At 45.4% G+C, this 25,078-nt stretch overlaps 1 protein-coding gene across 1 annotated transcript in view; it reads left to right on the forward strand.

Moving 5' to 3' along the window:
• The window catches only part of LOC119371992 (protein capicua homolog), a 32,585-nt gene extending 11,222 nt beyond the window's left edge, over nt 1–21,363 (forward strand). Inside the window, exons 2-7 of the mRNA XM_037642433.2 lie at nt 2,013–2,170; nt 4,903–5,072; nt 10,064–10,242; nt 13,234–13,294; nt 16,106–16,326; nt 17,328–21,363. Coding sequence (XP_037498361.1) covers nt 2,013–2,170; nt 4,903–5,072; nt 10,064–10,242; nt 13,234–13,294; nt 16,106–16,326; nt 17,328–17,481 — 943 coding nt within the window. The 3' untranslated portion in view covers nt 17,482–21,363. The remainder of the gene's footprint in view (nt 1–2,012; nt 2,171–4,902; nt 5,073–10,063; nt 10,243–13,233; nt 13,295–16,105; nt 16,327–17,327) is intronic.
• Nucleotides 21,364–25,078: the final 3,715 nt, after the last annotated feature.

Genomic DNA, 25,078 nt, shown 5'->3' on the forward strand with positions numbered 1-25,078 from the left:
CTGTTGGCGACGTCAGAGCACACTCGTCTACGTAGAGGAGCGACGTCACAGCACTACCATCTACGTAGGGCCATTCTCTCATGCACGTCATCCCCTCATTCTCTGGGCGCGTGGACGCGAGAAGAAGGGCAAGCAGCGTTCAGCTTGAAATTTGACCCATTTACGCGGCGCGTAGCGTTGCAAATTTTGGCAGACGTAATGGTGAACGCCTAGTGCATGGATTGCGCTCGTCAGCTCAAAATTGTCAAACCTGGTGAGGGGCCCTTTAAAGGGAAAAATAGAATGAAATGTCATCTGCTGTAGGAGGATGTAAGTGAGTATGGGTCGTCATTCATTACTCTGCGCAAGAAATTACTAGAATGGCAAATTACTAGAAATTACTAGAATTGCTTTGCTGTCACTGAATACCATCTTTGGTGTAGTTTTGATGGAATAAACTTAAAGCAGTCTTATCTTGCGTTATATCTAGTTTTTTTTGCCCATCCTTTTTTCTGTGTTTTGTTCCTGCTCTGTTGGTAGAATTATCCTGCTCCTTGGTAGAATTATCAGTGTGCATATGTTTTGCAAGAAAAACATCCAAAAGCCACCAACCAATGCATGAGTGCCATTCAGAAATCAGTATCCTAGGTGAAAGGTAAGTGTCTCAGACCTGAGAGCCAAGCTCACTGCTTAAAAGGTCTCTTGCATTTGGTAAGTAATACAGGGCTGGTATTAACGTTTGCACAGCGCGGAGTCTATTGCATTGTCCGAAAAACAGATCAGGGCCTATCGTCAGCAAATCTTTCCCAGCCAACAGAGAATGCATTTGCTCCGAAGCAAGGGAAGAGTTGATAATGTGTCAAGGGTTAACAACCCCTCTGATAAGTCGGCGCCATCAGTATGTCGCAACTCGTGAAGATGACGCCTCGTTGCCTGCACGGAACACATCACTTTGAGTGTGCGGAGGCTGCTGGTGGTGAAGCTAGCCTCAATGTGCATGGCAGCTGAAAGTATTGTACTACACATTTATCGCATTACGCATGACGCATTTTGTACCAAATGTCAGATGGGTAAATCCGCTTTCCGTGGGATATTACATTTTTGTGCACTCTTCTATTGTTGTGTCTGTTGTGCTCCTTGTCATCATCGTTATGAAAAGCTTGTAGTTCTGAGAGGAGATTGTTTCTGTGTTTGACATTTGCCGGCATTTTCTTCATGAATTTTTTTTTTCTCTTTGTGTTCTTTCCCGAGTATTGTTTCTGGAGTTGGGAGATAGCCAGCTGTAAAGAGACCAACATTTCCATTTTTTTTAGATAATTAAGATAGGGAAGAGAAAATAGTGATAAATAACAGTGAATTTATTATGCCTACATTCACTGTTATCCTACGAAATTGACAGGTAGCCAAGTGGTTGTCCTTATCTTTTGGCTGCACTAATCCTAATCATTTTAATTTATTTCTAATTTTGTAAGCCAGTCGGTCCTTTTTTTTTGCATTTTTGAAGGTACCCTGTAACTCAATTTTAGTTGATAATGAAAGAAAGTACGAAGCTTTACGCACAGGTTACTGCACTGTCGGGCTTTGTCACTGTTTCTTAAAACCTCAATTCCATTTCATACAGAGGCCTAGTGGTTATATTGCTCGACTGCTGACCCAAAAGTTGCGGGATTGAATCCGGGTTGTGGTGGCCGCATTTTCAATGGAGGCGAAAATGCTTGAGGCTCATGTGCTTAGATTTAGGTGCATGTTAGAGAACCCCAGGTGGTCGAAATTTCCGGAGCCCTCCACTATAGTCTCTCATAATTATACATGGTTTTGGAATTTTAAATTCCAGCAATTATTATTAGTAGTAGTAGTAGTAGTAGTAGTAGTAGTAGTAGTAGTAGTAGTAGTAGTAGTAGTATTAATAATAATAAATACCCAATTCCAACGGTTTCATAAAGGTAATATAAAATGAACTATGGAAGTCTGGTAAGCCTGTGTCTTTAGATTTGAATAGAATTCACCGCTTTTGCCGATGCTTCATCTTGCAGCAGTTCCAGCATGCCGGCGATGGGCCGCAGGGGCTCGGCCGGCGACAGCGCAAGTCCGGACCCGATGGCCGGCGTCGGGGGGGCCTCCACAAGCTCTGGGGATGAGACATCGACAGACTGTAAGGACTCGGCCTATGTCTCAAGCGAGGGCCTCATGGGTGAGGGTGGTCGACTTTCTCGAATTTTTCGTAACGCTTGTACAAAGTAGGGCTCATCTTACAATTCTGCGATTCTGATCAGGGAAAGGTTTCCCTCGTCGATGTCTTTAGAGATATCAATCTCTGATCATTAACGGACACCCCATGAGTGTCTACTTGGGACAAGTTTGTTCAGACAGGCTTACGATCCGAGCAGAATCAGCAACAGCAAAGTCACCGAAAAAAAATCAATGATCTGAAAACCGCATGTCGGCATGGGCTGTTTCAAGTTTGCTGCTTGCCTGTGTTACTAATTACAATTCGCAACAGGGCAGTTAAGGGGATGGAAACAGTATAGATTGTTTACTCTGCATGTCTTATTCATTTCTGTCCTTTGTTTAATAAGGGACTTTTGCAAGTCTGAAACTACCTTGCACAATTTGCCACCTTTTCTTGTATGGAAAATCAGCATTACATACATATATGCCGTTACAAAATGTCACACACAAACTTCAGTTGTGCCTTAGTGGAAATTCGAGCAAGGTCAATTAAACACAATAAAAGTGCAAGGGAATTTTTGTGAATAGCAGCGTTGCGTCAGCAGGCAGGTATACTAATAAACCTCTACTTTCAGTTGCATAAGACAAATATGTTTTGTTTGAGTTTCAGTAAAAGATGCTTTATACAAAGCATTTGTAAGCGCACGTTTCTGCCAAGTGAAGTTCTCCATAAAATCATCGTGATAATATGACTGGTGGTGAACAGTACTGCTTTGAATTACAAGAAAGAGGATGTTCCAAACAGCAGGCGCTCTTTGCAGCAATAGGTTTTAAAAGCCTTTAGACCAGTTGAGTTTTACGTAGCAGCAGCTATGCACTAGCCTACAGTGAATGTACGGACACGAATTTTTTTAAATGATGCTGTGATAGCAAGGTTTGCAAGCATTTGATGAATGACTGTGTGACTGATGTGGTTTCAAACTCGCCATTGCTACCCTCCCCCTCCGGTAACCTCCTCGCTGCATAATTATCCTTACTGTCTCTCCACTTGTGTGCACTACAGCAAAAGTTGTCGGTCGTGTCAACTGACTATAATATAAAAACAGGCAGAGACGATCACTGAGCGTATTACGCTAGCTGAATGAGACGTTTGCGGAAGGATTGGCAGCTGTTCACCAGGCTAGTGCTCTTGTCCCTCGTCAATCAACCAAATGACAGCCTTTACCCTGGGGACGTCATGAGCATGACACTGCCGGGCTCACAACAAATGGACGAGGTATGGGAATAGGTTGGAGAGAAACATGTGGTTCGTGCGTTTAAAGAGAAATTTTTTGTTGCTTTTCTGCAGTGTGTAGTTTTGGAACATTTGCCAGAGGTGATTGTCACTTCGTTCCATATGTGATGCACACGTTTATATTAAAGGTGTTCACAATGTCAAAGGTTTATGAGAGGGGGGCCTTTAAAGGCCAGCTGCAATGAAATTTCAGGTCACTAAGAAGGCTATAATATTTTATCAGAATATGTGACTGTATACATCACGACCCGCAAGACATCGTGATGCGGTTTAAATGCCAAAACTAAAAAAAAATGTCACCTATATTGCACTCCAGCAGTGAAACATAATACAATCAGAGTCACGTTCCTAGCATGACCTTCGGGGTTAGGTGTGATGTGCAGCTGCGCATCATATGTTGACAAAATCGCTGAGACAACCTCTTCACATATTGATTGGAGAAAAAAGGGGGAAAAAGTGAAGGGGGGGGGGCTGTGCAGGGCAAACAAATGGTTTACAAGCTGCATGCGCTCACTCCTTTACCTAAAGCATCATTTCACAGACAATTTATAAGCCATCTTTTATGTGTTTGGCAAATACACACCTGTGAACTCTTCCAAATCTTCTGTAACATTTACGGACCTGTGCTCAATCGTACCTCGGTCAGTTCGCCCCTTGAATCACTACGAAACTGGCAAGGAGCAAGGCGCTCCAAGATAGAGCATTTTTGAACGGCAGCAATTCCGAAGACGCAATTGCTGTGCGTATTGCAAGTTTACTACTGCTGCATAGCTGTTTGAACTGTGAAAGCTGCACAAATAGTTTGACGATGCCATGAGATTGAGGACATAAAGAATAGCACCGCAGTGCCCCTTTCGAAGCCTTTCTTTCCAGCAAATGAGCACAAGGTTTTGTTGTCACCAGCTGTCATTTTCTTAGGCACCACACTAGTCCAGCTTTGCCCACAGTGGAACTGTAACTTATTGGTTAGCTGCTACGTCACCAACCGCATCTTCTGAAGTTCGAAAATACTGTTGCAGATGCCATAGGTGGTTCCTCATTCCTTTTACAAGTGAACATAGTGTCATCAGAAATTCTGACTGCTGACCCAAAGGCCGTGGGATTGAGTCCCGGCTGCAGCAGCTGCATTTCGATGGAGGTGAAATGCTAGAGGCCTGTGTACTTAGATTTAGGTACACTTAAGGAATACTAGATGGTCAAAATTTTCGGAGCCCTCCACCACATTATCCCTCATAATCATATCCTGGTTTTGGAATGCAAAACCCCAACAAGTATTGTTTTTAGTGCATCTAAAAGTTCTATGCCTGCCATAGTTTTCATTGCCTGTAAGCCATTCGTGTGTCCACAGATTTACCAACCGTACCATTCGTCACCAACCGTCACTGCCTCTGCCACTGCAACGGCAGCTTGCTGAAAGCAAGGCCCAGCACTGAGCAGTTTGGTGTGCATCTCTCACGCAGACACAAGCCCGCCCGTGACGTCGACGTGGTCCCAGTTTCCAGCCGGTTCGGAGGTGGTGTTTGACCGGCTCACCGAACTGGCCATCATTGCCACAAGCCCAGAGAGCCCACTTCTGAGGGACTCACCGCCACCCATTTACCCAACCTCATCGTCATCGTCATCCACTGCAGTAAGCCCACATTTGCACTTATTGCTTTTTGTGGGATTTACTCATAGCATTGGGGAGTAACTGTGTGAAGCCAAGGAAAGCAAGAGGGCCTTTATCTGTAGTTATTAATTGAACTGTAGTAATTATCAGTCAAAGGGAAGTGAAAGCAGATGGGAAAGAAAAACAATTGCCGTCAGTGGGGACGTAACCCACAACCTTTGCATTACTCATGCGATGCACATGCAGTTCTGTTGTGACAGCGGCCATCTGTTCCATCCACCTTCTTGGGCGTTTCTGTATGCATAACCCTGGGAGTGTTAGCCAGTGATTCCACTCCTGCGCCAACTGCGCCAAAGTGCGCCAAATTGTAGTTACTGCGCCATCCTGATAATATCGACGAAAATTGCGCCAAACTGCGCCAAAGTCTCGGGTTTGGGGGCGTCTATCACCGGCAATCGCACGGCCGGCGCGTCAGAACATGTGCAGCTTGATCTTGGGGTTGCCGAAGTCACAACCATGGACCAAGAATTATTCCGCTGAATAAATAGCGCTCGCGCGTGCGTCCCAAATAAGCCACGATGCCATGCACGGTGCCGACACAGCTTCTGTTCTGCAAGTCGGCTCGACAGCAAAACGCGCTCTCCGCAGAGGCTCGTGACGTCTAGGCCTCTCGGTAGCGAGGAAGTGCGACGGCGATACATCGGCGGACGTCGTCTGTTTTAGAAACGCTGCTGATAGCTCGTTTCAAGCGTCGCATGGCACGTAAGGAAAGCAATATTCAGTAATAACTACTACATGTGTGCTGCTAAAATGTCTGTCACTTCTGTTTCTGGACATCGCGGAATGAAATCTGGGATCGCTAGCAGTATATATAAGGAACAATATCGAATTTTCCTTGCTTCGCGTTTATGGAAGAGCACGCGAACGGTGGAAACGCGTTCACACTTTTCCTCAGATATACTTTATCCATGGATCTTCATTCAGAAGAGCTTTTTCGTAATTGCTTATACCAGCACGTCCGAGTTTAATCACTCTGTGGTAAATACCCCCTAAATGGCCCTGCCCTTTCGAGCTCACGTTCTAGGGTTCCAATTCGAATTTTTTGCTTGCTTTTTAGAAATGTCATCTCATTAATAAAAGCATATATCCTGGTCGGAGCAGCCGCAAATACGCAGCTCTCGGTAGCGGGCACGTCGCTGACGGCCCACAGTGAAGCGGCTACCTCACGTTACACGTCAGCTATTGACGTCCTCGCTTTCGGACGTCAATAGCTGACGGGTAAAAAAAACTCAGTTTCGCTTAAGGGCGAAGCAATGAATGCGATACCAACAAAGTGTATTGTTAAACGAAGTAAGGCTAGCAGCTAACTCTTTTGGATTCGATCTCGCGTAACTCAACAAAACACTGGTTTAAGGGAATATGGCCGCTCCAGGAACCGAAGCATTTTCTTGCTCTGAGTTCTCTAAACACGAAGTAAGCGTTGAGAGCACAGCAAGTTTACGAGCCGTCTCCTGATGCCTCGAGATGGCGCGCGCGCAAGCGACTGCGCCCTTCGAACAATGTGGTACCCTCCCCCCCCCCGCTCCCCTGGCGTCCTTTCATGCTCCTTACGAAAGACGGGCGGGGCGTTTCCTCTCTGTTTGATGAGCAATCGACGGCAGGCCCGCACGCGGGAAGATGTTATCGCATGCGCTGTCCGTGCGGCGGAGACAGACGGCCGGCTAGTTTAATCTCCGCTTCAGCCGCGTTCGTCGCCAGCGCTCGCGAGCTTTTACCCGCGGCTAGAATGCGCGTGGTGATGTTATTAATTTGGTCTTTATACAGAAAATTACGGCAGTGGCGACGGCAAAAATCCGCGGAGAGCATCCATATAATTGTTATCTCAATAAACATTCAAAAAAAGTTGAGGAGCCATTTCACTCTGTGAAGTGGATGATAAGCGAAGCTGTTTCGCGCATGGCAAGGAGGTGACATGGTGGAGGACAGTTTGGTATGTAAGGCCAGGTTGTTAACGTTCAATACGCAATATTAATGCGAAAGCATCAGATGCTTTATCAGACACGAAAATTGACCGGCGGCAGCGTCAATCGATTGATGCAAAAAATAATCATGTGATGGCGTCATCATCACGTCGTAGATCGTCAAAACTTGTGACGTCATCATGGTGTCATATATCGTGATGTCACGTGATGACGCCATCACGACATCGTCGCTTTACACTACTTCCGTAATCGGTGTGCCGATCATGGAGCTAGCGCAAAACCAGGTGAGGTGCAGATAGCTTGCAGAGAAGGAGGGGGAGGATCTACCCGTCGATTGAGAAGAAAAAGAACCAGGCTTTCGCCTTGGAGTTTTCTTAGGGGAATGCATTAGGGACAGTGTGGCTCTTTGGCATTGAGGCAATGCTGTACATCACGGTGTTTGTCTACAATGCCTGCTGATAACCACATAGATGTAATTAGAGTGTTATTTCATAAAGTGCAATTTTATTGATCTCTTATTCTCTTTATTTGCTAGTGTCGAAAATAATCGCCGAAGAGGTTAATTCAGAACACTCAACTGCATGAGCCCTTATTTTTTCATTAGCGAGTCAAGTATGGAGTTCTCCTGAGATGATTTTTTCCATGAGATTTGCAATGAATCGAAATATTTCTAGCCTTCATAAGAGCGCCATAGTAATATTCCGGTGCTTGAATGTTATTGCAATATGCTTCTGTAGTGTACTCCAGGATGTAAAATTCGCTGCTCCAGAGTGCTCCCAGATGCAAAATTATCTGCTCCAAAGTGCTCCAAGATGAAAATTTTGCTGCTACAAAGTGCTCCAAAACGGAAATTTTGCTGCTCCAAAAATTGCTCCAAATCGGAAGTCCTCGGTAGCATCACTGGTTAGCAAATGCCACTTCATTTTCCTTTAACCTCTTGCGGTCTGAAACCTCTTCACACCTTTCGTTCATTCTGGTCCGAAAGTGAATGACTCAAAGCTCAAGTAAAAGAAAGAACCTGAGTTTTGGGCATTTTGGTATTCCACCTTAAAGGGACCGACAACTGATCTTTCTCGACCTAGTTTTTTATGGCGCGACAGGAAGCTCACCCTTCGTAGCGTTTGTAGCTGCAGTGGTTTATCCGAAAAACACGTAGTTATTTTATAAGCAGTATTTTTCGATCTGAAAGGCTCCAAACACGCATGGAGGCTGGCTCCAGCAACGCTGAGAATTGATAGCGATGCCGCTAGCCCTTGTGAAAGCTGTCGTTGTTCTGCTTTCGCAGGAGTTACTGTAACTATGCTTAACCACCTTTATTTTGAGCTTTCCAACCATTTTTGAAAATAGCAAGCTGTGACAATGAGATGTGTGGCTTTATACACCCTCCCGGTATTTGTACAGCGTTGTGTGCGCCTGCGCCCAAGGTTGCCTGCGCCTGTGTCATGGATGGCTTGTCCCGGCGTCGTTACTCTCTCGATACACGAGCCAAGCCAAGTAATCGAAAACGTAACTGTGCGTATGCACGGCTGCACCGAGTAGCAGTGCGCGTCATTTCTGAGACGGAAGTGTAGGTGGCAAAACTATGTTGCTCCAAAATCTTAGCGACCTGGAAACTGCGTGCACGGTTGCATGAGCACGCTGGAAAGTTGCTCAAGACTCGCTGACGAGCATGGGATCATTACGTCACGCGAAGGCAGCGCCACTTTAATGCATACTACTAACGCAGGCCTATATGTACATTATTATGGAGTAATACCTTTTAATATAAAGAAACAAACAATATTTCAATACTAACAAAAAAATCGTCGACCGCGTACAGCAATCAACGGTCACGTGGCCGTCTTCATCGGATCGTCCATGTTTTTGCCGCCAGAGGCGCCACAGGTCATTTTTCGCGACTTTCAATTAAGAAATAAAAATATAAATCCATCTCTCATGAAAAAAACAGGGTTGGTTTGAGTCAGTGCAACGGACAATCTTTACATCAGTGGAGTCAACTCATTTCATATTCTGGGCAGTTGTCGGTCCCTTTAACACCTATAGCGCACAGAAAGGACAAGGCACTGAGTCTGTGTGCCTGCACATCTAAGGAGCGACGCTTGCTAACCTGTTATTTTCAACTAGTTACATTTTTGGATTAGATGAAGGGCTGAATCTTGCAAACGACAGGAGTGTTGGATGATGGTCAGAGTTCCCTGAATAATTTACTCTAATGTTGATTTGTGAAACCAGTTTTGGTTTCAATTCCTGAAAAGCTGCATACATTATGGTGCCATAATAAAATTGGGTATCTGAAGCTGCTGCAGGTGCCACTTGAAGGCACCTGCTGTAAGTATTGAAAGCTAAAAGCAGCTTGTGCTTGTTGGTACATAACTTAAGTTGAATAGCGCACACTTAGACACTTATACAGCGCTTGTGTCATCTTGCTTACTTCGTCCCTGTCTGAGTGTGCGCTATTCCACCTAGGTTATTGAAAGCTCTTAGCATACCAAACTCGCAGTAGAACATAACGAAAAAAATGTGGGCAGCTTGCACTAGCGGTGCAAAGCTGGACTAACAACGGAGCTTGTGGCCAATCTAGCTTCTGTTGGCTTCTACAAGCTCGACTAAGTCATTGCTAGGTTTGGCTAGGCATTGCAAAGCTATATTAGAACTATATTGCTTGGCAAAGTGTCGTCGTGGCTACGTGAAGTGGACAATTAATTAGTATGTTCTTAATTAGTGTGATCTTAATTAGCGCGGACTTAATTAACGGTTGACCTTAGCTAACTTTAATTTGCAAAACCTTAAGAAGAAAAAGAGGATGAAGAGAGAGTGTACTGACCAGGCAACGCGCTAGAAGGTAGAGGTCGATCATGAGGATGATAGTTTTTGTTCACTCTGCACTGCATAACGTCGAGCTTAAACAGCTACGCTGTTAAAAGATAATTAATGTAAATGCCTCGAAAAAATTCTCCATTAGGCTAAAGTCATTCGTTGTTTTTCTGCGGTGTCACTTTTCAGGAGTATTTTTGTTGTTTTCCCCACTAGGGGGGGGCACCACCACCACTGTCACCGCCAGGGCGCCAGCGATCATTCAGCTTGTCGGCGCTGCATTCCTATGCACGGCCACCCCTGCCCCCTCGCTTGGGCCACGCTGTCTCACATTACCCTCCAGGCTCGGGGCCCCATGGTACCCAGCCCATGGGGGTCATCGATGACAGTCCCAGGTCAGCAGTCTTTCCTTATTCTTTTTACAGCGAAAGCTATTATGAGATCACAACAACAGCCGTTTTTGGTAGCATTGTTGTCGGCCGCCGCAGGTGTTCGTAACAGCTATTGTGCCCTATGAGAAAAAAAAAATGGGGTACGAGCGGGATTTGAGCGTGTTTACAGGAGGTTTTCAGGGCCCTAGATTGGGAAGAATTAGGGATAAGAGTTAATGGAGAGTATCTCAGTAACCTGTGATTCGCTGATGACATTGCAATTGATGAGTAACGCGGGAGACGAATTATACCTCATGATTACTAAACTGGATACGGAAAGTAGAAGAGTAGGTCTGAAAATTAATATGCATAAAACTAAAGTAATGTGGAACAACCTTGGCAGAGAACAGCGCTTTGCGATAGGTGACGAGACACTGGAAGTTGTAATGGAGTACGTCTACTTAGGACAGGTAGTAACCGCGGAGCGAACCATGAGAATAAAATAACTAGAAGAATAAGGATGGGATGGGGCTCATTCGGCAAGCATTATCAAATCATGAATGGTAGTCTACCGCTATCCCTCAAGAGGAAGGTATATAATAGCTGCATCTTACCGGTACTTACCTACGGAGCAGAAACCTGGAGACTTACAAAGAGGGTCCAACTTAAATTGAGGACGACGCAGCGAGCGATGGAAAGGAAAATGATAGGTGTAACCTTAAGAGACAGGAAGAGCGCAGAGTGAGTCAGGGAACCAACGGTGGTTAAGGATATTATAGTTGAAATCAAGAAGAAGAAATGGATATGGGCCAGGCACATAGCACGTCGGCAGGATAATCGGTGGTCATTAAGGGTAAATTCCAAGAGATGGCAAAGGCGTGAGGGGGAGACAGAAAATTAGGTGGGTAGATGAGATTAAGAAGTTTGTAGGTATAACGTGGCAGCAGAAAGCACAGGACCGGGTTGATTGGCGGAACATGGGAGAGGCCTTTGCCCTGCAGTGGCCGTAGACAGGCTGATGATGATGATTCTGCGTAGCAGGCAGTCAAGTATTCTACCGTAGAGCCACGCCTGTGCTTGAAACTCCTTCGCAAAAAGACCCTATACAGGCGTCATGTCGGGCAAGGAATTACGTGAACAGATGGAAAATAGCATGGTGGAAGAGTAAAATAACAGCAGGCATCGCACAATGCACTGCGTAACAAGTACAGTAGACTCCTGTTAAACGAAAGCTGAAGGGACCAGGAAAATATGTTTCACTTAACAGGAGTTTCGTTTACTGAGAGATGAAAAGGGGTGCAGAATTCAAGCACAAAACCAATCATGTTAGAGGCAATTGTTCCATTTAAGCAGCAATTTCATTTAAGAGATTTTCGTTTATTGAGAGTCTACTGTACCTAGTTTAAAGCTTCCCGGCCATTACAAAGAACTCGGCCATAATTCTTCATCATCCACAGCATCAATAATGTGTGCAGAATATTCCTCACGGACGCATAGGGGGGTACTTCCCTACTTCACAAAATTATGGTAATTTATGGAGTAGTGGGTACCTTGCAACAGTACTTGAAGGTACCGTTGTGAACACCCAGAGTATTCACAACGGGCTCTATAAAGGCTGCTCCTTCAGCTTTCTCTGTGACTGTGCTATGTGTTTCGTGCAGGCCTTTTTTTTTTTCCCCAACCCACAATGGTGGCTCAGCGACTATAGTATTTTGCTGCTAAGCCTGCAGATGTGCATTCATTCCCTGGTACTAGCAGCCAGGCAGGCAGTGAAGTGAAAGCGATGGAGGTGGAGCATCTGCGCAAGGAGTCTTAATGTAACAAGTGGTTCACGGACACTATTCCAGACAAACCGTCTTTATTCTAATCTAAGCCGATGTTTTTTTTTTTTTTTCGAAAAAACGATGTGCGAAAGTGGGGGGGTCGGCGTAGATTCGAGTACAATGATTAAGATTTTTTTTTTCTGGCCTTGCGAATTTCGGGGGTCAGCTTAGAATTGGGGCCGACCTAGATTCGAGTAAATACGGTAGTCGAAATTACACCGGATCTTTGTTTTCCGCGATGGCAACGTTTTCAGCCAACCACAAAAGCCATAACAGTCATCTGGACCAATAAGAGCTGATCATACTCCATATCACGCATAGCGCGCAATGTTAGGAAAGCTGTTCAAGAAGTTTGGTTATCAAAATGCATAACATGTCTGGTAATTTGCTTTCCAAAGTCTCACGTGGTGATACGAATATCGGCTGATACGAATATTTTTCATGACCCCAAAAGATTCGTATCATTGAGATTTTACTGTACCTGTACTGTAAGCTTACTTCATTCACTAGGTTCAAATAACATATTTGAATGATCTTGAGAACAGCAATGCAAAACTTAAGGAAACATGGACAGGCAAACAAAGATACACAAAGCGCCTGTGCTGTGTGTTTTTGTTTTCCCGTCCACGTTTTCTTAAATTTTGCACCGCTGTCCTCAAGATCATGTGCTACCAACTAGCCCACCAGTACCACCTGAGCGAGTTCATATTTGGATGCACCTGTCATGTTAACATGTCCCTTTTGGGGGCACCTTTGATACAAAAAACAATTTTTCACAGTCCCCTCAAATTTCTCTTAAAGGGAGTCTGTTATAAATGCTAATATGAAAGTATTTGAGTGATGCAATCTTGGGCTGTTGACGGTGCCATTTTCACTGTAACCACCGAATGTGCATTGCTGCAGGTTCCTTATATCCATGTAAATTGTTGTACAGACGCATTGAGTGTATCATATCGGGTTATTTTAATGCACTTTGCACAAGACTGAGAATTCGTTTGTGTATCAACACGAGATGGTGGCATCCTTGCAGCCTTACACTCATGTCAGATGCACAAAATTTTTTCCCTTCACAAGGCTTCCTTAGTCTTGTGAATTTCAAATTTCAACGGAACTTGTTTTCTGCTGCACTGAATTAGCAGTGGTTCTGGGCTTGGTGATTGTTGATGTGCACTGCCGTTTCAATGCATTCCAGGGTACTGCCCCTAACTCCCGAAGACCGGTCGGCTGCTTACACGCTCAGCACCATGGCCAAAGTAAGCTGCTTGTTGCTGCGACTCGTGGCATCTAGAGTGGTGCTCTGTGGTTGCCCTGAAACACCTTCCTAAGAAAGTACGAAAGAAGGGGAATTTATGGGCTCGTATTTCTTTGATAGACACAACATTAATGACAACTAACAGAACAGACAACCAAGCCAAGAAAAGTATAGGAGACGTTACTTGTAAGAGTTATGATATACATGTGAAGAAATTAAAGTGGCCTAAAAGACGAGCTATGGCAGTGATCATCCTCCCGTACACTTTTACAGCAGAGCTGTTACGCTCGAGGTTGGCCGTGTGTTGTAGATAGGAAATTATCATCATTATGAAACATAGACATGGAAAGAAAGGGAAAGAGGAAAATAGAGAAAAAGAAAGGGGAGAAAAAGACTGAGGAAGAAATAGGCAGAGAGAGAAAGAGATAGAAAGAAACAGACACAAAAAAGATAAAAAAAAAAGAGAGAGAGAGCAAGCACAGCCATGTACAGTATAGTATAGCAAGGGGTGTGAAAGCGAGAGGTGAGAGGTTAAAAGCCTCACCAAGCCAGGACCAGCTAGGTGGCCACCATCTCTGCTGTGCTTACCGTAAAATTTCAAGCAAGCGTGCCCCCCAACGGTGAAAGATAATCCGACAAGATTGGGGGGGGGGGGGCTTGCTCGTTCATGGATGAAAGTTCAAGATGGCGGTGGAGGAGCAGCTCAGAATAAAGAAGGCGCACCCATGTTTCTAATGAAATGCTTTATTGAACGCGCATGCATTCACTGTTTTTATTCGCCTCATTGGGTACATACAAAAAGTGAATGAAACAGCGAAAATGAGGGGGGGGGGGTTTACTTGGTCAATGGCGCATATTTGATTTCAAATCTCCCGAAAAAGGGAGGGGGGCACTTGCTCGAGATTTTACAGTGCTGCAAGCTGTGCCAATTTTTTTATTGGGTATATCACATTATTTATTGGGTATAGCGTGAGTCAGCGCTGCTCATAGCCATGATATCAAATGTGGAACACTTTTTTTTTTTTTTTCTTACCAGCGTCAAATGCACAGATATACCCAATAAAAAGTTTACGGAAGGACGACTGTTGTCGTAGCTCAACTGGTAGAGCATCGGACTCGTTATTCGAAGGTTGTAAGTTCGGTCCCTGCAGGTTGCAAGTTGTCTTTTAATTTCTTCACATTTATATCATAATTACTACAAATAATGTCCCGTATACTTTCCTTGGCTTGAGTGACTTATTTCTCATTAATTTCTTCCTAAGAAAGCATAGTACGACCTTAGCACTGTTCACTGCTTCACGAACCTCCTGTCGCAAGAAAACTTCCGATTCGTGGGCTAGGAGCGTAGTGAACGGTTAACATTGCATGCCTCCACTGCTTTTTTTTTCCTTTCGTGTTCTCCGACATGCTGGAAGCTACATACGTGGCGATGGCAAGGTGGCATGCACTTGTGTGAAAGTTGCCATATTTTCTCTTGTGTAGCCTACCCAAAATATACAAAAATTTCGGAGCTAAAGTCGAGGTACAGGTTGTATATGAATTTCAGTGTGCAAATTGGCTTCACAGCAGTTACACTGTAGTACATCAATACGCAGGGATATTTTAATATGATTTTTATTTACCTGCAGATTGCAGTGGGGGGGGGGGGGGGGAAGTTATATGCAAGAAAATGCGATATGTTGGCCTTGGGAATCTTAATTTGTTTGTTTTTTTCTTCAAAAGTGTTTACCGCTACTTGCGGTTCAAGCATCCATGGCGTTCTCTAACACAGGCCGGGTCTTTTGGCTGCCTGTTACTGCTCAGCGCTTAAGGCTACGTCACCAATCAGAGCACACAGTTATCAAAGCATCTAGCCAGCGAGTGGGCCTGTCACAGCACCCTATTGTATTTTCCATATCCTAAAGGTGAAAGAAGGAATCTTCTAGTCACCTTCAGTGTGTGGACATCTCCGGCATTCAGCTTCCTCAGCCCCAATGAATCGCCTCCAAGAGCATCACTTTTCGTTCGGGTTTTTGTGGTGCCCCACTATGCCTTAGGTGCCCCACACCTGAAACATAGCTGGGGGACGGGGGGGGCGGATTTAGGCTGGAGCAGGCGCCCGCCCGCTGAGGCTGGAACATGCCAGGAGCTGTTCGCACGCAAAATTGGCTGTCGTGAAATTAAGGCGCACTTGTCCACGCCAAAATGGGCCGGTGAGAAGGGATAAATATCATGAGAAACCTTAGCTTTGAAGCTAACAAAGATACGAGCCCCTGCAGCAATTCCCCTTCTTTTGTACTTTCATTGTGAGGGCTTCGTTCTGGCAGACTTGATACCTTAGGTATCATGCACAGGTTAATTGGTCAGCCGCCACCTCGTTTGAAAAGACCGCGTGCCACGTGGCGCCCTCTGGCAAAGAAAGTGTGTTCCCCACTCGCCGCCTTGGCTACAAGTGGTGCTGGCTAACAGTCCCGGGGATTAAACGCACATACGTACCCAACAAAAGTGGACGAGAGAGCGCCCTCTATCGTAGCTCAATGGGTAGAGCATCGGACGCGTAATTCGAAGCTTGTGGGTCGGGATCCCACCAGCGGAAAGGGTGATTTTTTTTTTGTCAACTTCGCTTACTTTCATTTTAGGTCATAATAATTACACTGCAGTTAAAAAAACACAAATAATTTACCCTATGTTGTCCTTGGCTTAATTGTCTGTTGGTTTCATTCATTGTGTGTAAGAAAGAAACAAGCTCCTTCTTTAGCTTTGAAGCTGCGGCACATGAAAGTTGCCCCTCAATTCTCATGATCATCAAACAGCAACACTGTTGCCTCTGCAGCACTGCATATCACCGCCGGCACCCGCGCCGCCACCTGCACCGTCGGAACCTGCGGCCATGTCGGCGCAGTGCTCGCCGTCCAAGAAGTCTCTCAACACACGGACCCGCCACACATCGTGCCCAGACCCTGCCAAGCCCCGACGGCCCATGAACGGGTTCATGCTGTTCGCCCAGAAACACCGCGGAGAGTACTCCCACATGCATCCTGGCAAGGACAACAGGTATATTAATAGTAATAAGACTTCATTTGAGAAGGAGAGCGGTTTAGTACAGTCAGTGTCTTACTTTTCCAACCCCTTAGCGACCACGAAGTTCGAAAAATCAGGTAGTCCGAAGGAAAATAAAGTGCTTTCCTTTTACTGAATTGGCATGCTGTTTTTATTTCTTTGTTTTTGTTTGAGATTTCTTTCGTTCTGTTTATATTTCATTCAACATTTGTAATTTGTCACTGATACTATTGTATAATACTGCACATTTGACTCTGTTAATTTTGTTTATATACACTCCGTGACAATATATCACTGCTCTTTTCAGTGCCATGGCAATTTAGGGTTTGTAAAATCAATAAATACATAACTCTTACGCAAAATTCTATTATCTGTCATTTTCATTGAATTTGTGTATTTGTTCTGCTGGTAGTCGCTTTGCTCACGGTGCTAGGAGCCCAGTGAGGCTTGTTTGTCTTGTGCTCCAGTGCAGTGACAATGGCAAATTTGTTCTGCAAAAGCCCCCACAATCTGGAAGAAGGTTCATGAAAAATGGAAACTGTCATCTTGTCAACTGCAGCATCAAGCCACAGAGAATGTAAAGTTTGTCCTCGTCTTGGCATCGAATTCCGGACCAACACTGTACCATACGAGCTGACAACACTTGAGGGTCAGCAGACTGTACAGCTAGGCCAAATTGGTCAACTTGAATGCATCGGTCCGGGGTTTGATTCCCATAGTAGGACAAATTTTTTCTTGACTGCAAAGCTTCCTTTCATAGAAACTCTTGGGAGTTTCTAGAGAAAACCCATATGAAGCTATGGAAAGTGAAAGCTTGTAATTTACAGCTTTGTGCTACCTTTGGACAGCAATTTTTCATTTTATGCCATGACAGTCAGACTTTCGTCACGTACCGTCAGAAAGTGAGGCTTAGACTTCTCTTGCACCCTTTAAGTGGCTCAATACAGTGAATCTGTCTATTCATGTCATGCTCCCTTCACGTGTTCTGACCACAGGGCCATCAGCGTGATGTTGGGGGACCAGTGGCGCAAGATGAAGTCCGAAGAGAAGAAGCTCTACTCTCAGGAAGCCAAGGTTCGTGCCGACGAGGTCAAGAAGGTCCACCCGGACTGTTGGAAGCGCAAGCGCTCCTACTCGACCAGTATCTGAACGTGCGGTTTTCACCGAGACGCTCGCACAGTCTACACACCGGGCTCTCGCTTCAGGAGAAGCTCCCCCGACTTCCGCCGTCGCGCTTCCACCTCGGCAAGGACACACGGCCGTCGAAGAAGTTGGGGCGCCATGTCGTGTCATCAGATGCTCAACGGGATGCACGGGATAGCTTCATGGAGACTCTTTTGTGAAGTGTTATACTTCATGCAAACATGCGAGGCCATGCAGAGAACCTCGGCTGCACCGAATCGCGACTACCGAAACCTGACGTTTGCACAGAAGACGGTGGTCATTCAGGGTCCTTGGAATGAGTTTTAAAAACCCGATGCAAGAAAGCCCGTTGCTGTGAAGTATTGCAAAAGGTGGCCTGTGATGGCTCAGTTGGATGCAAGTAGCAAGGCCATGCGGAGGAGGCACGGATCGGTTTACGAGGTTGCGATGCCACGGTGGCGTCGCCACGCAGCTGAAATTGCACGATGTCACTCAGTGCCACAGTGGTGTCTGAATTGGTGGTTGAGCCTCTTGTGTGTGTGTTCGCTTCAGACTTGTGCAAGACTGGGGAAAGGGGCCTGCTGGAAAAACCCGCCACTCACGATTGTTGTGTCGTCGTCTGTTTGGTGTGGCATGTCTTACGGAGCAAGACAACGGGAGCGGTTTACTCGCTGGCTGTGGCTTCTGCTACTTGCTTCTTCCCATTCTCTGTGCTTGAAACCTGCCTGGAGCCACGCTATTCATCCAGCTATTCTTGTGTTTTTCCCTGTGATTGGGGACTTTCTTCTCGTTTCTGTTAACTGATCTTGAGCCGTATCCTGGGCTCCTCGTGTAGTGCTGTTACACTGAACTCCAGTGCTCACGATCATTGGACTTGCGCTTTGAGCTGGTTTGCTTTCTTTTAATTTCTAACGAAATTTCGATGTGGCTGTTTTCTTCTTCTTAGCATTGCGTCTTTTATCTTATCCACAGTACCGGCGATAGATTGTAGCCATGCAAGAGTGGCTGAACTCTACCTGGCCTTTGCAAGCCCTCTGGGTGGCCTCTTCCCCTTGTTGCTCGATCCTAAGCATTTCTGCGGTCCTAGACCTTCTCCCTGCTTGACGTATAGCACACATGGAGGAATGAAAGGTGGTAGAGGCGGTGTGTAGTATACTGCTCTGGACATCATCGTTCAGCTGTTGTTTTCCCTATCCTTTCCGTTTTTCCCCTCCCCTTTCGCTCCTTGCGGCGCCTTCCCTCAAGTAAATGCCGGTGGTGAAAAGGGCGGAGTCATGGTGTGCTGCCCCCCGTGTTTGGTGGCCCGACTGCAGTGTTAGGCAGTCGACCCACGAGGTCTGACTGCATCGTGTCATCTTGCAGCAAATTTCAAAGCCTTAACTGTCGGACATTTTTTGCCTTCGGAGAGGTTGCTTTCTCGTTGGGTTTGCTTACGCCAGGTTAAGTTTGTTTGTTTTTATGCTGGTCGCAAGGAACTTGCATGCAGCTTGTCTGGAATGTCATTTTAGGAGTGGTTCTTCTCGCTTAAAATTTTTATTGCTCTTTTTCTTTTGTCCCACTGTTCACCGGTTCTGTCTCTTTCAGCCTTCGCTGTTTGTTCACTTTGCAGTGGAAGTTATTTTAACTGGTAGACACCGTGCCGTGTGCATGCAGGCCGTTTGCATTCTTTATTATTGTTTCGCTTTCGTGCACGTAAGAAGGCCCTCAATTCTCTTTCGAATGCTTTTGGGCTGAATGAATTGCATGTATAGGGTGAGTTACGAGGTGTTACGAGTAGTGGGCCTCTCCGGCTTGGTGGTCAGTCCTTGCTTAATTTTGCACTGTCCTTAGAAGTGAGTGTTGCAAGGCCAAAGCTCACTGACGAATAGGACATTTTTCCTTAGTTGTGTACGGAATGTACGAGCACGTCCGCTTCTGACTAATTTGAACAGGCCATTTTGAACTAGCCACATTCTGGATGAGTTTTAGTCGGAATGTATCGGTGGTACTCAGGCAGCCTGAAAAATCTTTGTTAACGAGTGACATTTGAAGCAACGATTGTGAGATTTAGATTTTAGGCCGACTCCTGAACTACTAACTTGACGTGTCTTACATAATCGTGATGTATTTTTAACCAGGTTCTTCCAGAGCACAGTGGACAAAAGATTCTTTTTTTTTTTAGAGAAAGGAACTCTGGCACAGCGATAAGTGCACGCAAAAGGAAAGAGTGCAGGCGTCTGACACCAAACGCCCGTGGTTTATCATTGAAGGAAACTTTGGACGTTTCTTATCCTTCGCAACTCTGGTGGTGGTCAAGGTTCTGAGTTGTGTATTGTCTTGATGGCCGTACAAGTGGCAGCCCTTGCCATGGGGGCATTCTCGCAGGTATTGTTTGACACCCTCGGGTGAATTTTTCTCGTTTATTTACTCCGAACCGGTTTCGTTTCGGAAAGTGAAAAAAAAAAAAAGAGGGCACTTGACCAAATCTGCGTCGCGTCGGCCCGTGAAACGCAGCGCCGGCTTCGTAGACGCCGGGAAGGGCCGGACAAGTTCAGGTTGCTAGTCAGGTCTTGCCGAGGCAACAGCAACAACAACAAAAAAATTATCAAGTACAAATTTGCATTGGTCGTTTTCAAAAGACCACTGGCAAAACAAAGAGCTTTTTTTTTTTTTGTATAAGATAGGAGTGAAATGAGTTTGCACACAATCGTGTGTCAGTGTTTTATCGTAGTGCTCGTGCCAAAATGTTTTTTGCTTAATGCTCGAGTCTTGTGCCGCTGCCCTGCGATCCACTGTCAAGTGGAGCACGCATCCTCCAACTCTCTATCAAGTCACGAGGAAATTTTATTATTATTTTACAAGCAAACGCGAGTGACTTTCTTCCGTGGGAACGTGCTTGCATCCACGTTATTACGCTTTGTGGATAGATTGCTTTTTTCTTTTTCGTGTATTGTGTTTCTCTCTTCTTTTTGCCTTCAACTAGAACAAGAAGAGGTGCAGTGTTCAAAAAGAAATTTTTTTTTTCTTGTTTTAAATGCGAGCCAGTCAGTGGATTTATACATTGCTTCAAGAACACTGCGCACACAACAAAGCATAGATTAGTATTTTTGGTGTCGCGGATCACCAGTGTTGATATTGTTTTCTTTTTATTCCCCGGTCATCTTGCTTTCGTTTTATTTGTTTGTTTGTTTTTCTGAGGTGGTGGCTGTTTTTGTTTGTTTTTTTATTTGTGTCCGGGTATGTGTTCATCATTGTTTGCCATCATTGCACCGCACACTATAGTGGCGCGTAACCGACTTTCCCCGTGATGCCATCATTCGCTGTCTTATTTTGCATATGTTTACGTTGCCGTCGATTTATTTGTTGACCTATTAACCTTTTATAACCGTCTCCCCACTTGCATGTCCTGGTCGCACCGCTCTTTTTGCTCGCGGTTTTTTTAGTCCCGTTACTGCTGTATTTTTCCGTTGTCTCTTTTTTGTTTGTTTTGCTTACATCTACAACTTTAGTCTACATCTCTGGTCCCTATTTTCTGCGTAACTTTCTCCCCGTTTGATGGGTCTTCTTGTGTTGTGTCATCGAATATATTTTTTTGAGCGCCTCATTACCTGCTCACCGACTGATGATGTCACATCTCGCCTCCGGTGCTGTGTAATCCTGTTGCTGTGTTCGTTCCACGATTTTGCATGCGCTTGCATCGATTAGTGTCGTCGACAGAACGGTTTCGTCGTGTTGATGCTTGTCTTCTTGTGGCCTACCGCGGCCCTTAGTTGCGAGGTATTCATTTTCTTTTGTCAACCTTTTTTTCTCTTGCCCTCCTTTTTATGTTGAGCAACGGCCATGTAATGCTCTTGTCATACGGTTATTACTCTGGTGTTATCGGTCTCGAGTAGTATTTGGGTCACCGAAATGTTGTGCACAAGAAACGCCCTTGATGCAAGCCAGTTGCATCAAAGTGACAGCCTGCTTGGTTATTCCGCGAGCCGTATCGGTTTTGTCGCTGGTTTTGTCGTCACCTCGCTTTTGTGGCGGCTTCGGGACAAATGCAGTGTTAACGAAACGCTTACTACTACAGGCCTCTTTTTTGAAACTTTAAAAAAAAGTGTCTTCCCCTCTCTTGTCTGCGTTTAAGTACTTTCTATGCAAGGAAACGTTGCTGCCTGATACTACTTAGTATGCGCTCTTTCGGTGATTCGAACTACTTTTGCCGGTGTAAGTTGGACTTTTCTTTGAAGTGCTTGGCCTTGCAGAATGCTTTCCTGCCTTGCATGACTGCTATGTCAAGTCGTGGTATCAAGTGGCAGTGCGTCGCTGTCTCTCTTTAAGATATCGGGCAGGGATTTTATCGAGACGTCTAGCGTGGTGAGGCAGACGCCCTGAGCAAACAGTCCATTTTCAGATGGTTCCTTTCAGTTTTATATTGGGTATATATATATTTTTTGGCTGGCTGCACTTAAAAACTAGCCCTGCAAAAACCTTTCATTAGTGTTCATCGCATTTGCTTAATTCAAAGGATACTACTTGGTTGCAGACCTTTTTACTGCTTCTTTTCTGATTTTGTGTGTGTTAGAGCCACTGAGTGTTTGTGGTGTGCCAGAAGCACAACTTCTTTGATGTGAGACGAGCGAAGGGGTTTCCGTATAGTGCAAGCTCACGAGGTGACAACCCAGGTGCAGGTTTGTTTGTAGTCTTTGACTGGTGCAATCCGTAGAATTTGTAGTTGCAATAATTTGTGCCAAAACGGTGATGCAGCTCCCTGCGCAACGTAGAAATTGCACATCGTTGAACCGACAGAAGGGAAGCTTTCATGAATTTCAGACGCACAGCCAGGCTGCGCAATTCGGCAAAAATAAACGGCGCAAAATACACGTAGACATATGAACACACACAACGGGATGGTGGTCTGTGTTTCTCATTCCTACATCTGCTTTGCACTGTTTTTTCCCAAAGCAGCAGCCAGCTCAAACCAAGATTTCATTTCCTGTAGTGTCGGCCCCACTTCTATAAGCCGCGTCTATTGGGATCTTACTTTTTTGTTTTTGGCTGCATATGCTTGGTGCTAAAAAGATTGTCACAATGCTGAGACATCTAAAAAGAGGCAAGCACACTTGAAAAAGAAGCAACACTGTCATGGGGGTGGGGGGACAAGAGATGTAGAAACGAGAAGGGCTTTCGGCAGCATAAACTCGTCTCATTGCGTCGCACTGACAACGCGATCAAAGCGTCGGAACTGTGGACAACATCCCAAGCTCTGATGTTTATATATCTGTACATATATACATGCAGACACATTCATGCAGCCTTTGTAAATGTTACCGAATCATCCGTTTGGCATGTAACTGAAATCTCACTTGGAGGTACCCATGTAGGTGTTTCTTGAGTCGTGTTGCGCTCAGTCCGGTGCTATCAGCGACAGTTGAAGTGTGAGCTTCAGAATGCTCGACTTTTTGCACAGGCTAGTACACGGTGCATTGGCATGAAGCTTGCCGATCGATTCCAGTGCCCCCCGAGCGATTGGGAAATTCGGGTTCTCGTACCCACTAGGGTTCTGTAGGCTGTTCAAAAAACCAGGCACCCCATGGCCACATCTCAAGTGTTGCAGGCGCGATGTGGTGTGAAGACAGCAAAGCTTTCTCACGCTTAGAGTCCTATGAAAGTTATGGGGCACTGTAAGAGGTGCACTGGATGGCTAAGATTTACGCGGCAGTCATGTTCCAGGTGGCCTGCTTACTTTCGAAAGAGACATTACAGTACTCAACGAATGTAATTTGATTCGTATCAATGTTTATGGACCTTCAGATGTCGCAATGCAGATTTATAGAAACTGTGAAGTTTCCAACACAAAAGCACAGTTGAGGTAATGTTGGTGTGTGACCTTCGGCGCTCCCATCTAATAGTCGGGGCTCCCGTCCGTGCTTACTCATGTTTTTGGGCGGCCATGTCTGGATATCAATGCATTGGTCATGCACTTTTCATAGAGCTACCTCGCCAGGCAAGCAAGTTTTGCTGAGCGGCATATTATGGAATTGAAGAAAGTCTAACGCATTTCATTTGTTGAGGAAAGTACTTGTTTCTTCCACGCCAATAGCAGAGTCGGGAAATCGGTCATGTTTCCTACTGAGTGTGCGCGTTAAACCAGTGGATTGCAAAATCGGTAAGGTGCCTGGAAAGGTATTTTGAAGGAACACACCCTCATGTTGTTTGCTCGGCAGATCTCCTCGGGTGTCCTTGTGAACTGATGGGACAAGGCAGATATGGGGTCAGAGGAAGGCCTTGTGTGCCGAGATGTTTTGTTGCGACACTACCCTTCCTCCTGGTGCGAGCATGAGCATCTATTGCTACACCTTTCATGTATGATGCACCTGCTTTTTCCAGCGCCATCTGTAGCCGGTGTAATCTCGCTCATGTGTAATATAGTACGTTTTGCTAAATGCATTGTTTCCGAGTCTCCTTCTTTGGCAGAAGTCTCTTAGCAACAAATTCAGGCAGTCTTTCCAGCAATAAGTTAGTTAACCCTTATCATTTGCAAGGTGTCGTCCGCTCAACGACACTTTGCAAGGATGCACCGTGTGACCTCGCCACATTCCACTTGCTGCTCCAAGAAACGCAGTCACGTATAGAAAATGGCATGGATGGAGTCGTTGTTGTCTTGCCACTTTCTCTTACTTGGCCACATTTCCTAGAAGGACAACTGGAACAGACAGCGAGACAGTGTGCCACAAGGTGTGTTTGTCACAGGCCGATCGTTTCTAACAGACAGTGAATGGAAACTGGAAAATTTAACGTTGCGCAAAAACACACGAGGACTAGAAAGGAACACTTAAACAGACAAGCGCAAACTAACAACTGAAGTTTATTTCAGGAAACACTGATACTTATACATGTAAAAAACACACGTCACATCATCACATGCTCAAGCTCTATCACGACAAAAGTTTGCGGTACATCCTGGTTGTTGAGTCAAGAATTTGTCAGTAAATCCGCTCAAATTTTTTTTTGTCACAGGTTAGATACCTGACCACGTGCGCAGCCTGTTGGGAAAACTAAAACCGGGGCTTTTTTCATTGATGAGGTATGTCAGGTACTCCTTGTTGGTGCTGTGCTCCAAGCCTCTTGCCTACAGCAAGGATGAGCTTCAGTGCTGCTGCTAAAGGTTGGCAACAAACGTCATTGACCGTAGTTCGAATGTACATCATCTGGCAAGTTCCGGCTGTAAAAGCTGCGGTGCTTAGTGATTTGAAAAGCTTCTCTAAAAGCCCTCCTGAAGAAGTTGAGTAATACCCCTGTCACACGGGCACCCGTTAACTCCGTTTAACTCCCTCGTCTTTTCCTCGAGGGAGATGGGGTTCATGTCACACAGTCACCATTTCGCTGAGGAAGTTAAATGGAGCTTTTGGTGGAGGGAGTTCGGTAATGACCATTTCGGCTCGATGGAGTACTCTCGTTCCCAGCCAGCTTCTGCTACGCTGAAAACCGCACTAGCAAAGTCGTCCTAATGAGCTCAATTATAATTTTAAAAACTATGCTCTTTTTTGCGTAGCATTTCACGCCCCGTAGTGTAAGTTTTAGTTCAATTTTTTTGGACATCAGCGCTTGTACTCTCCACACCAACGCCTCGCCAAGC

This window comes from Rhipicephalus sanguineus, chromosome 10, assembly GCF_013339695.2.
Source record: "Rhipicephalus sanguineus isolate Rsan-2018 chromosome 10, BIME_Rsan_1.4, whole genome shotgun sequence".
NCBI classification, from domain to species: domain Eukaryota; kingdom Metazoa; phylum Arthropoda; class Arachnida; order Ixodida; family Ixodidae; genus Rhipicephalus; species Rhipicephalus sanguineus.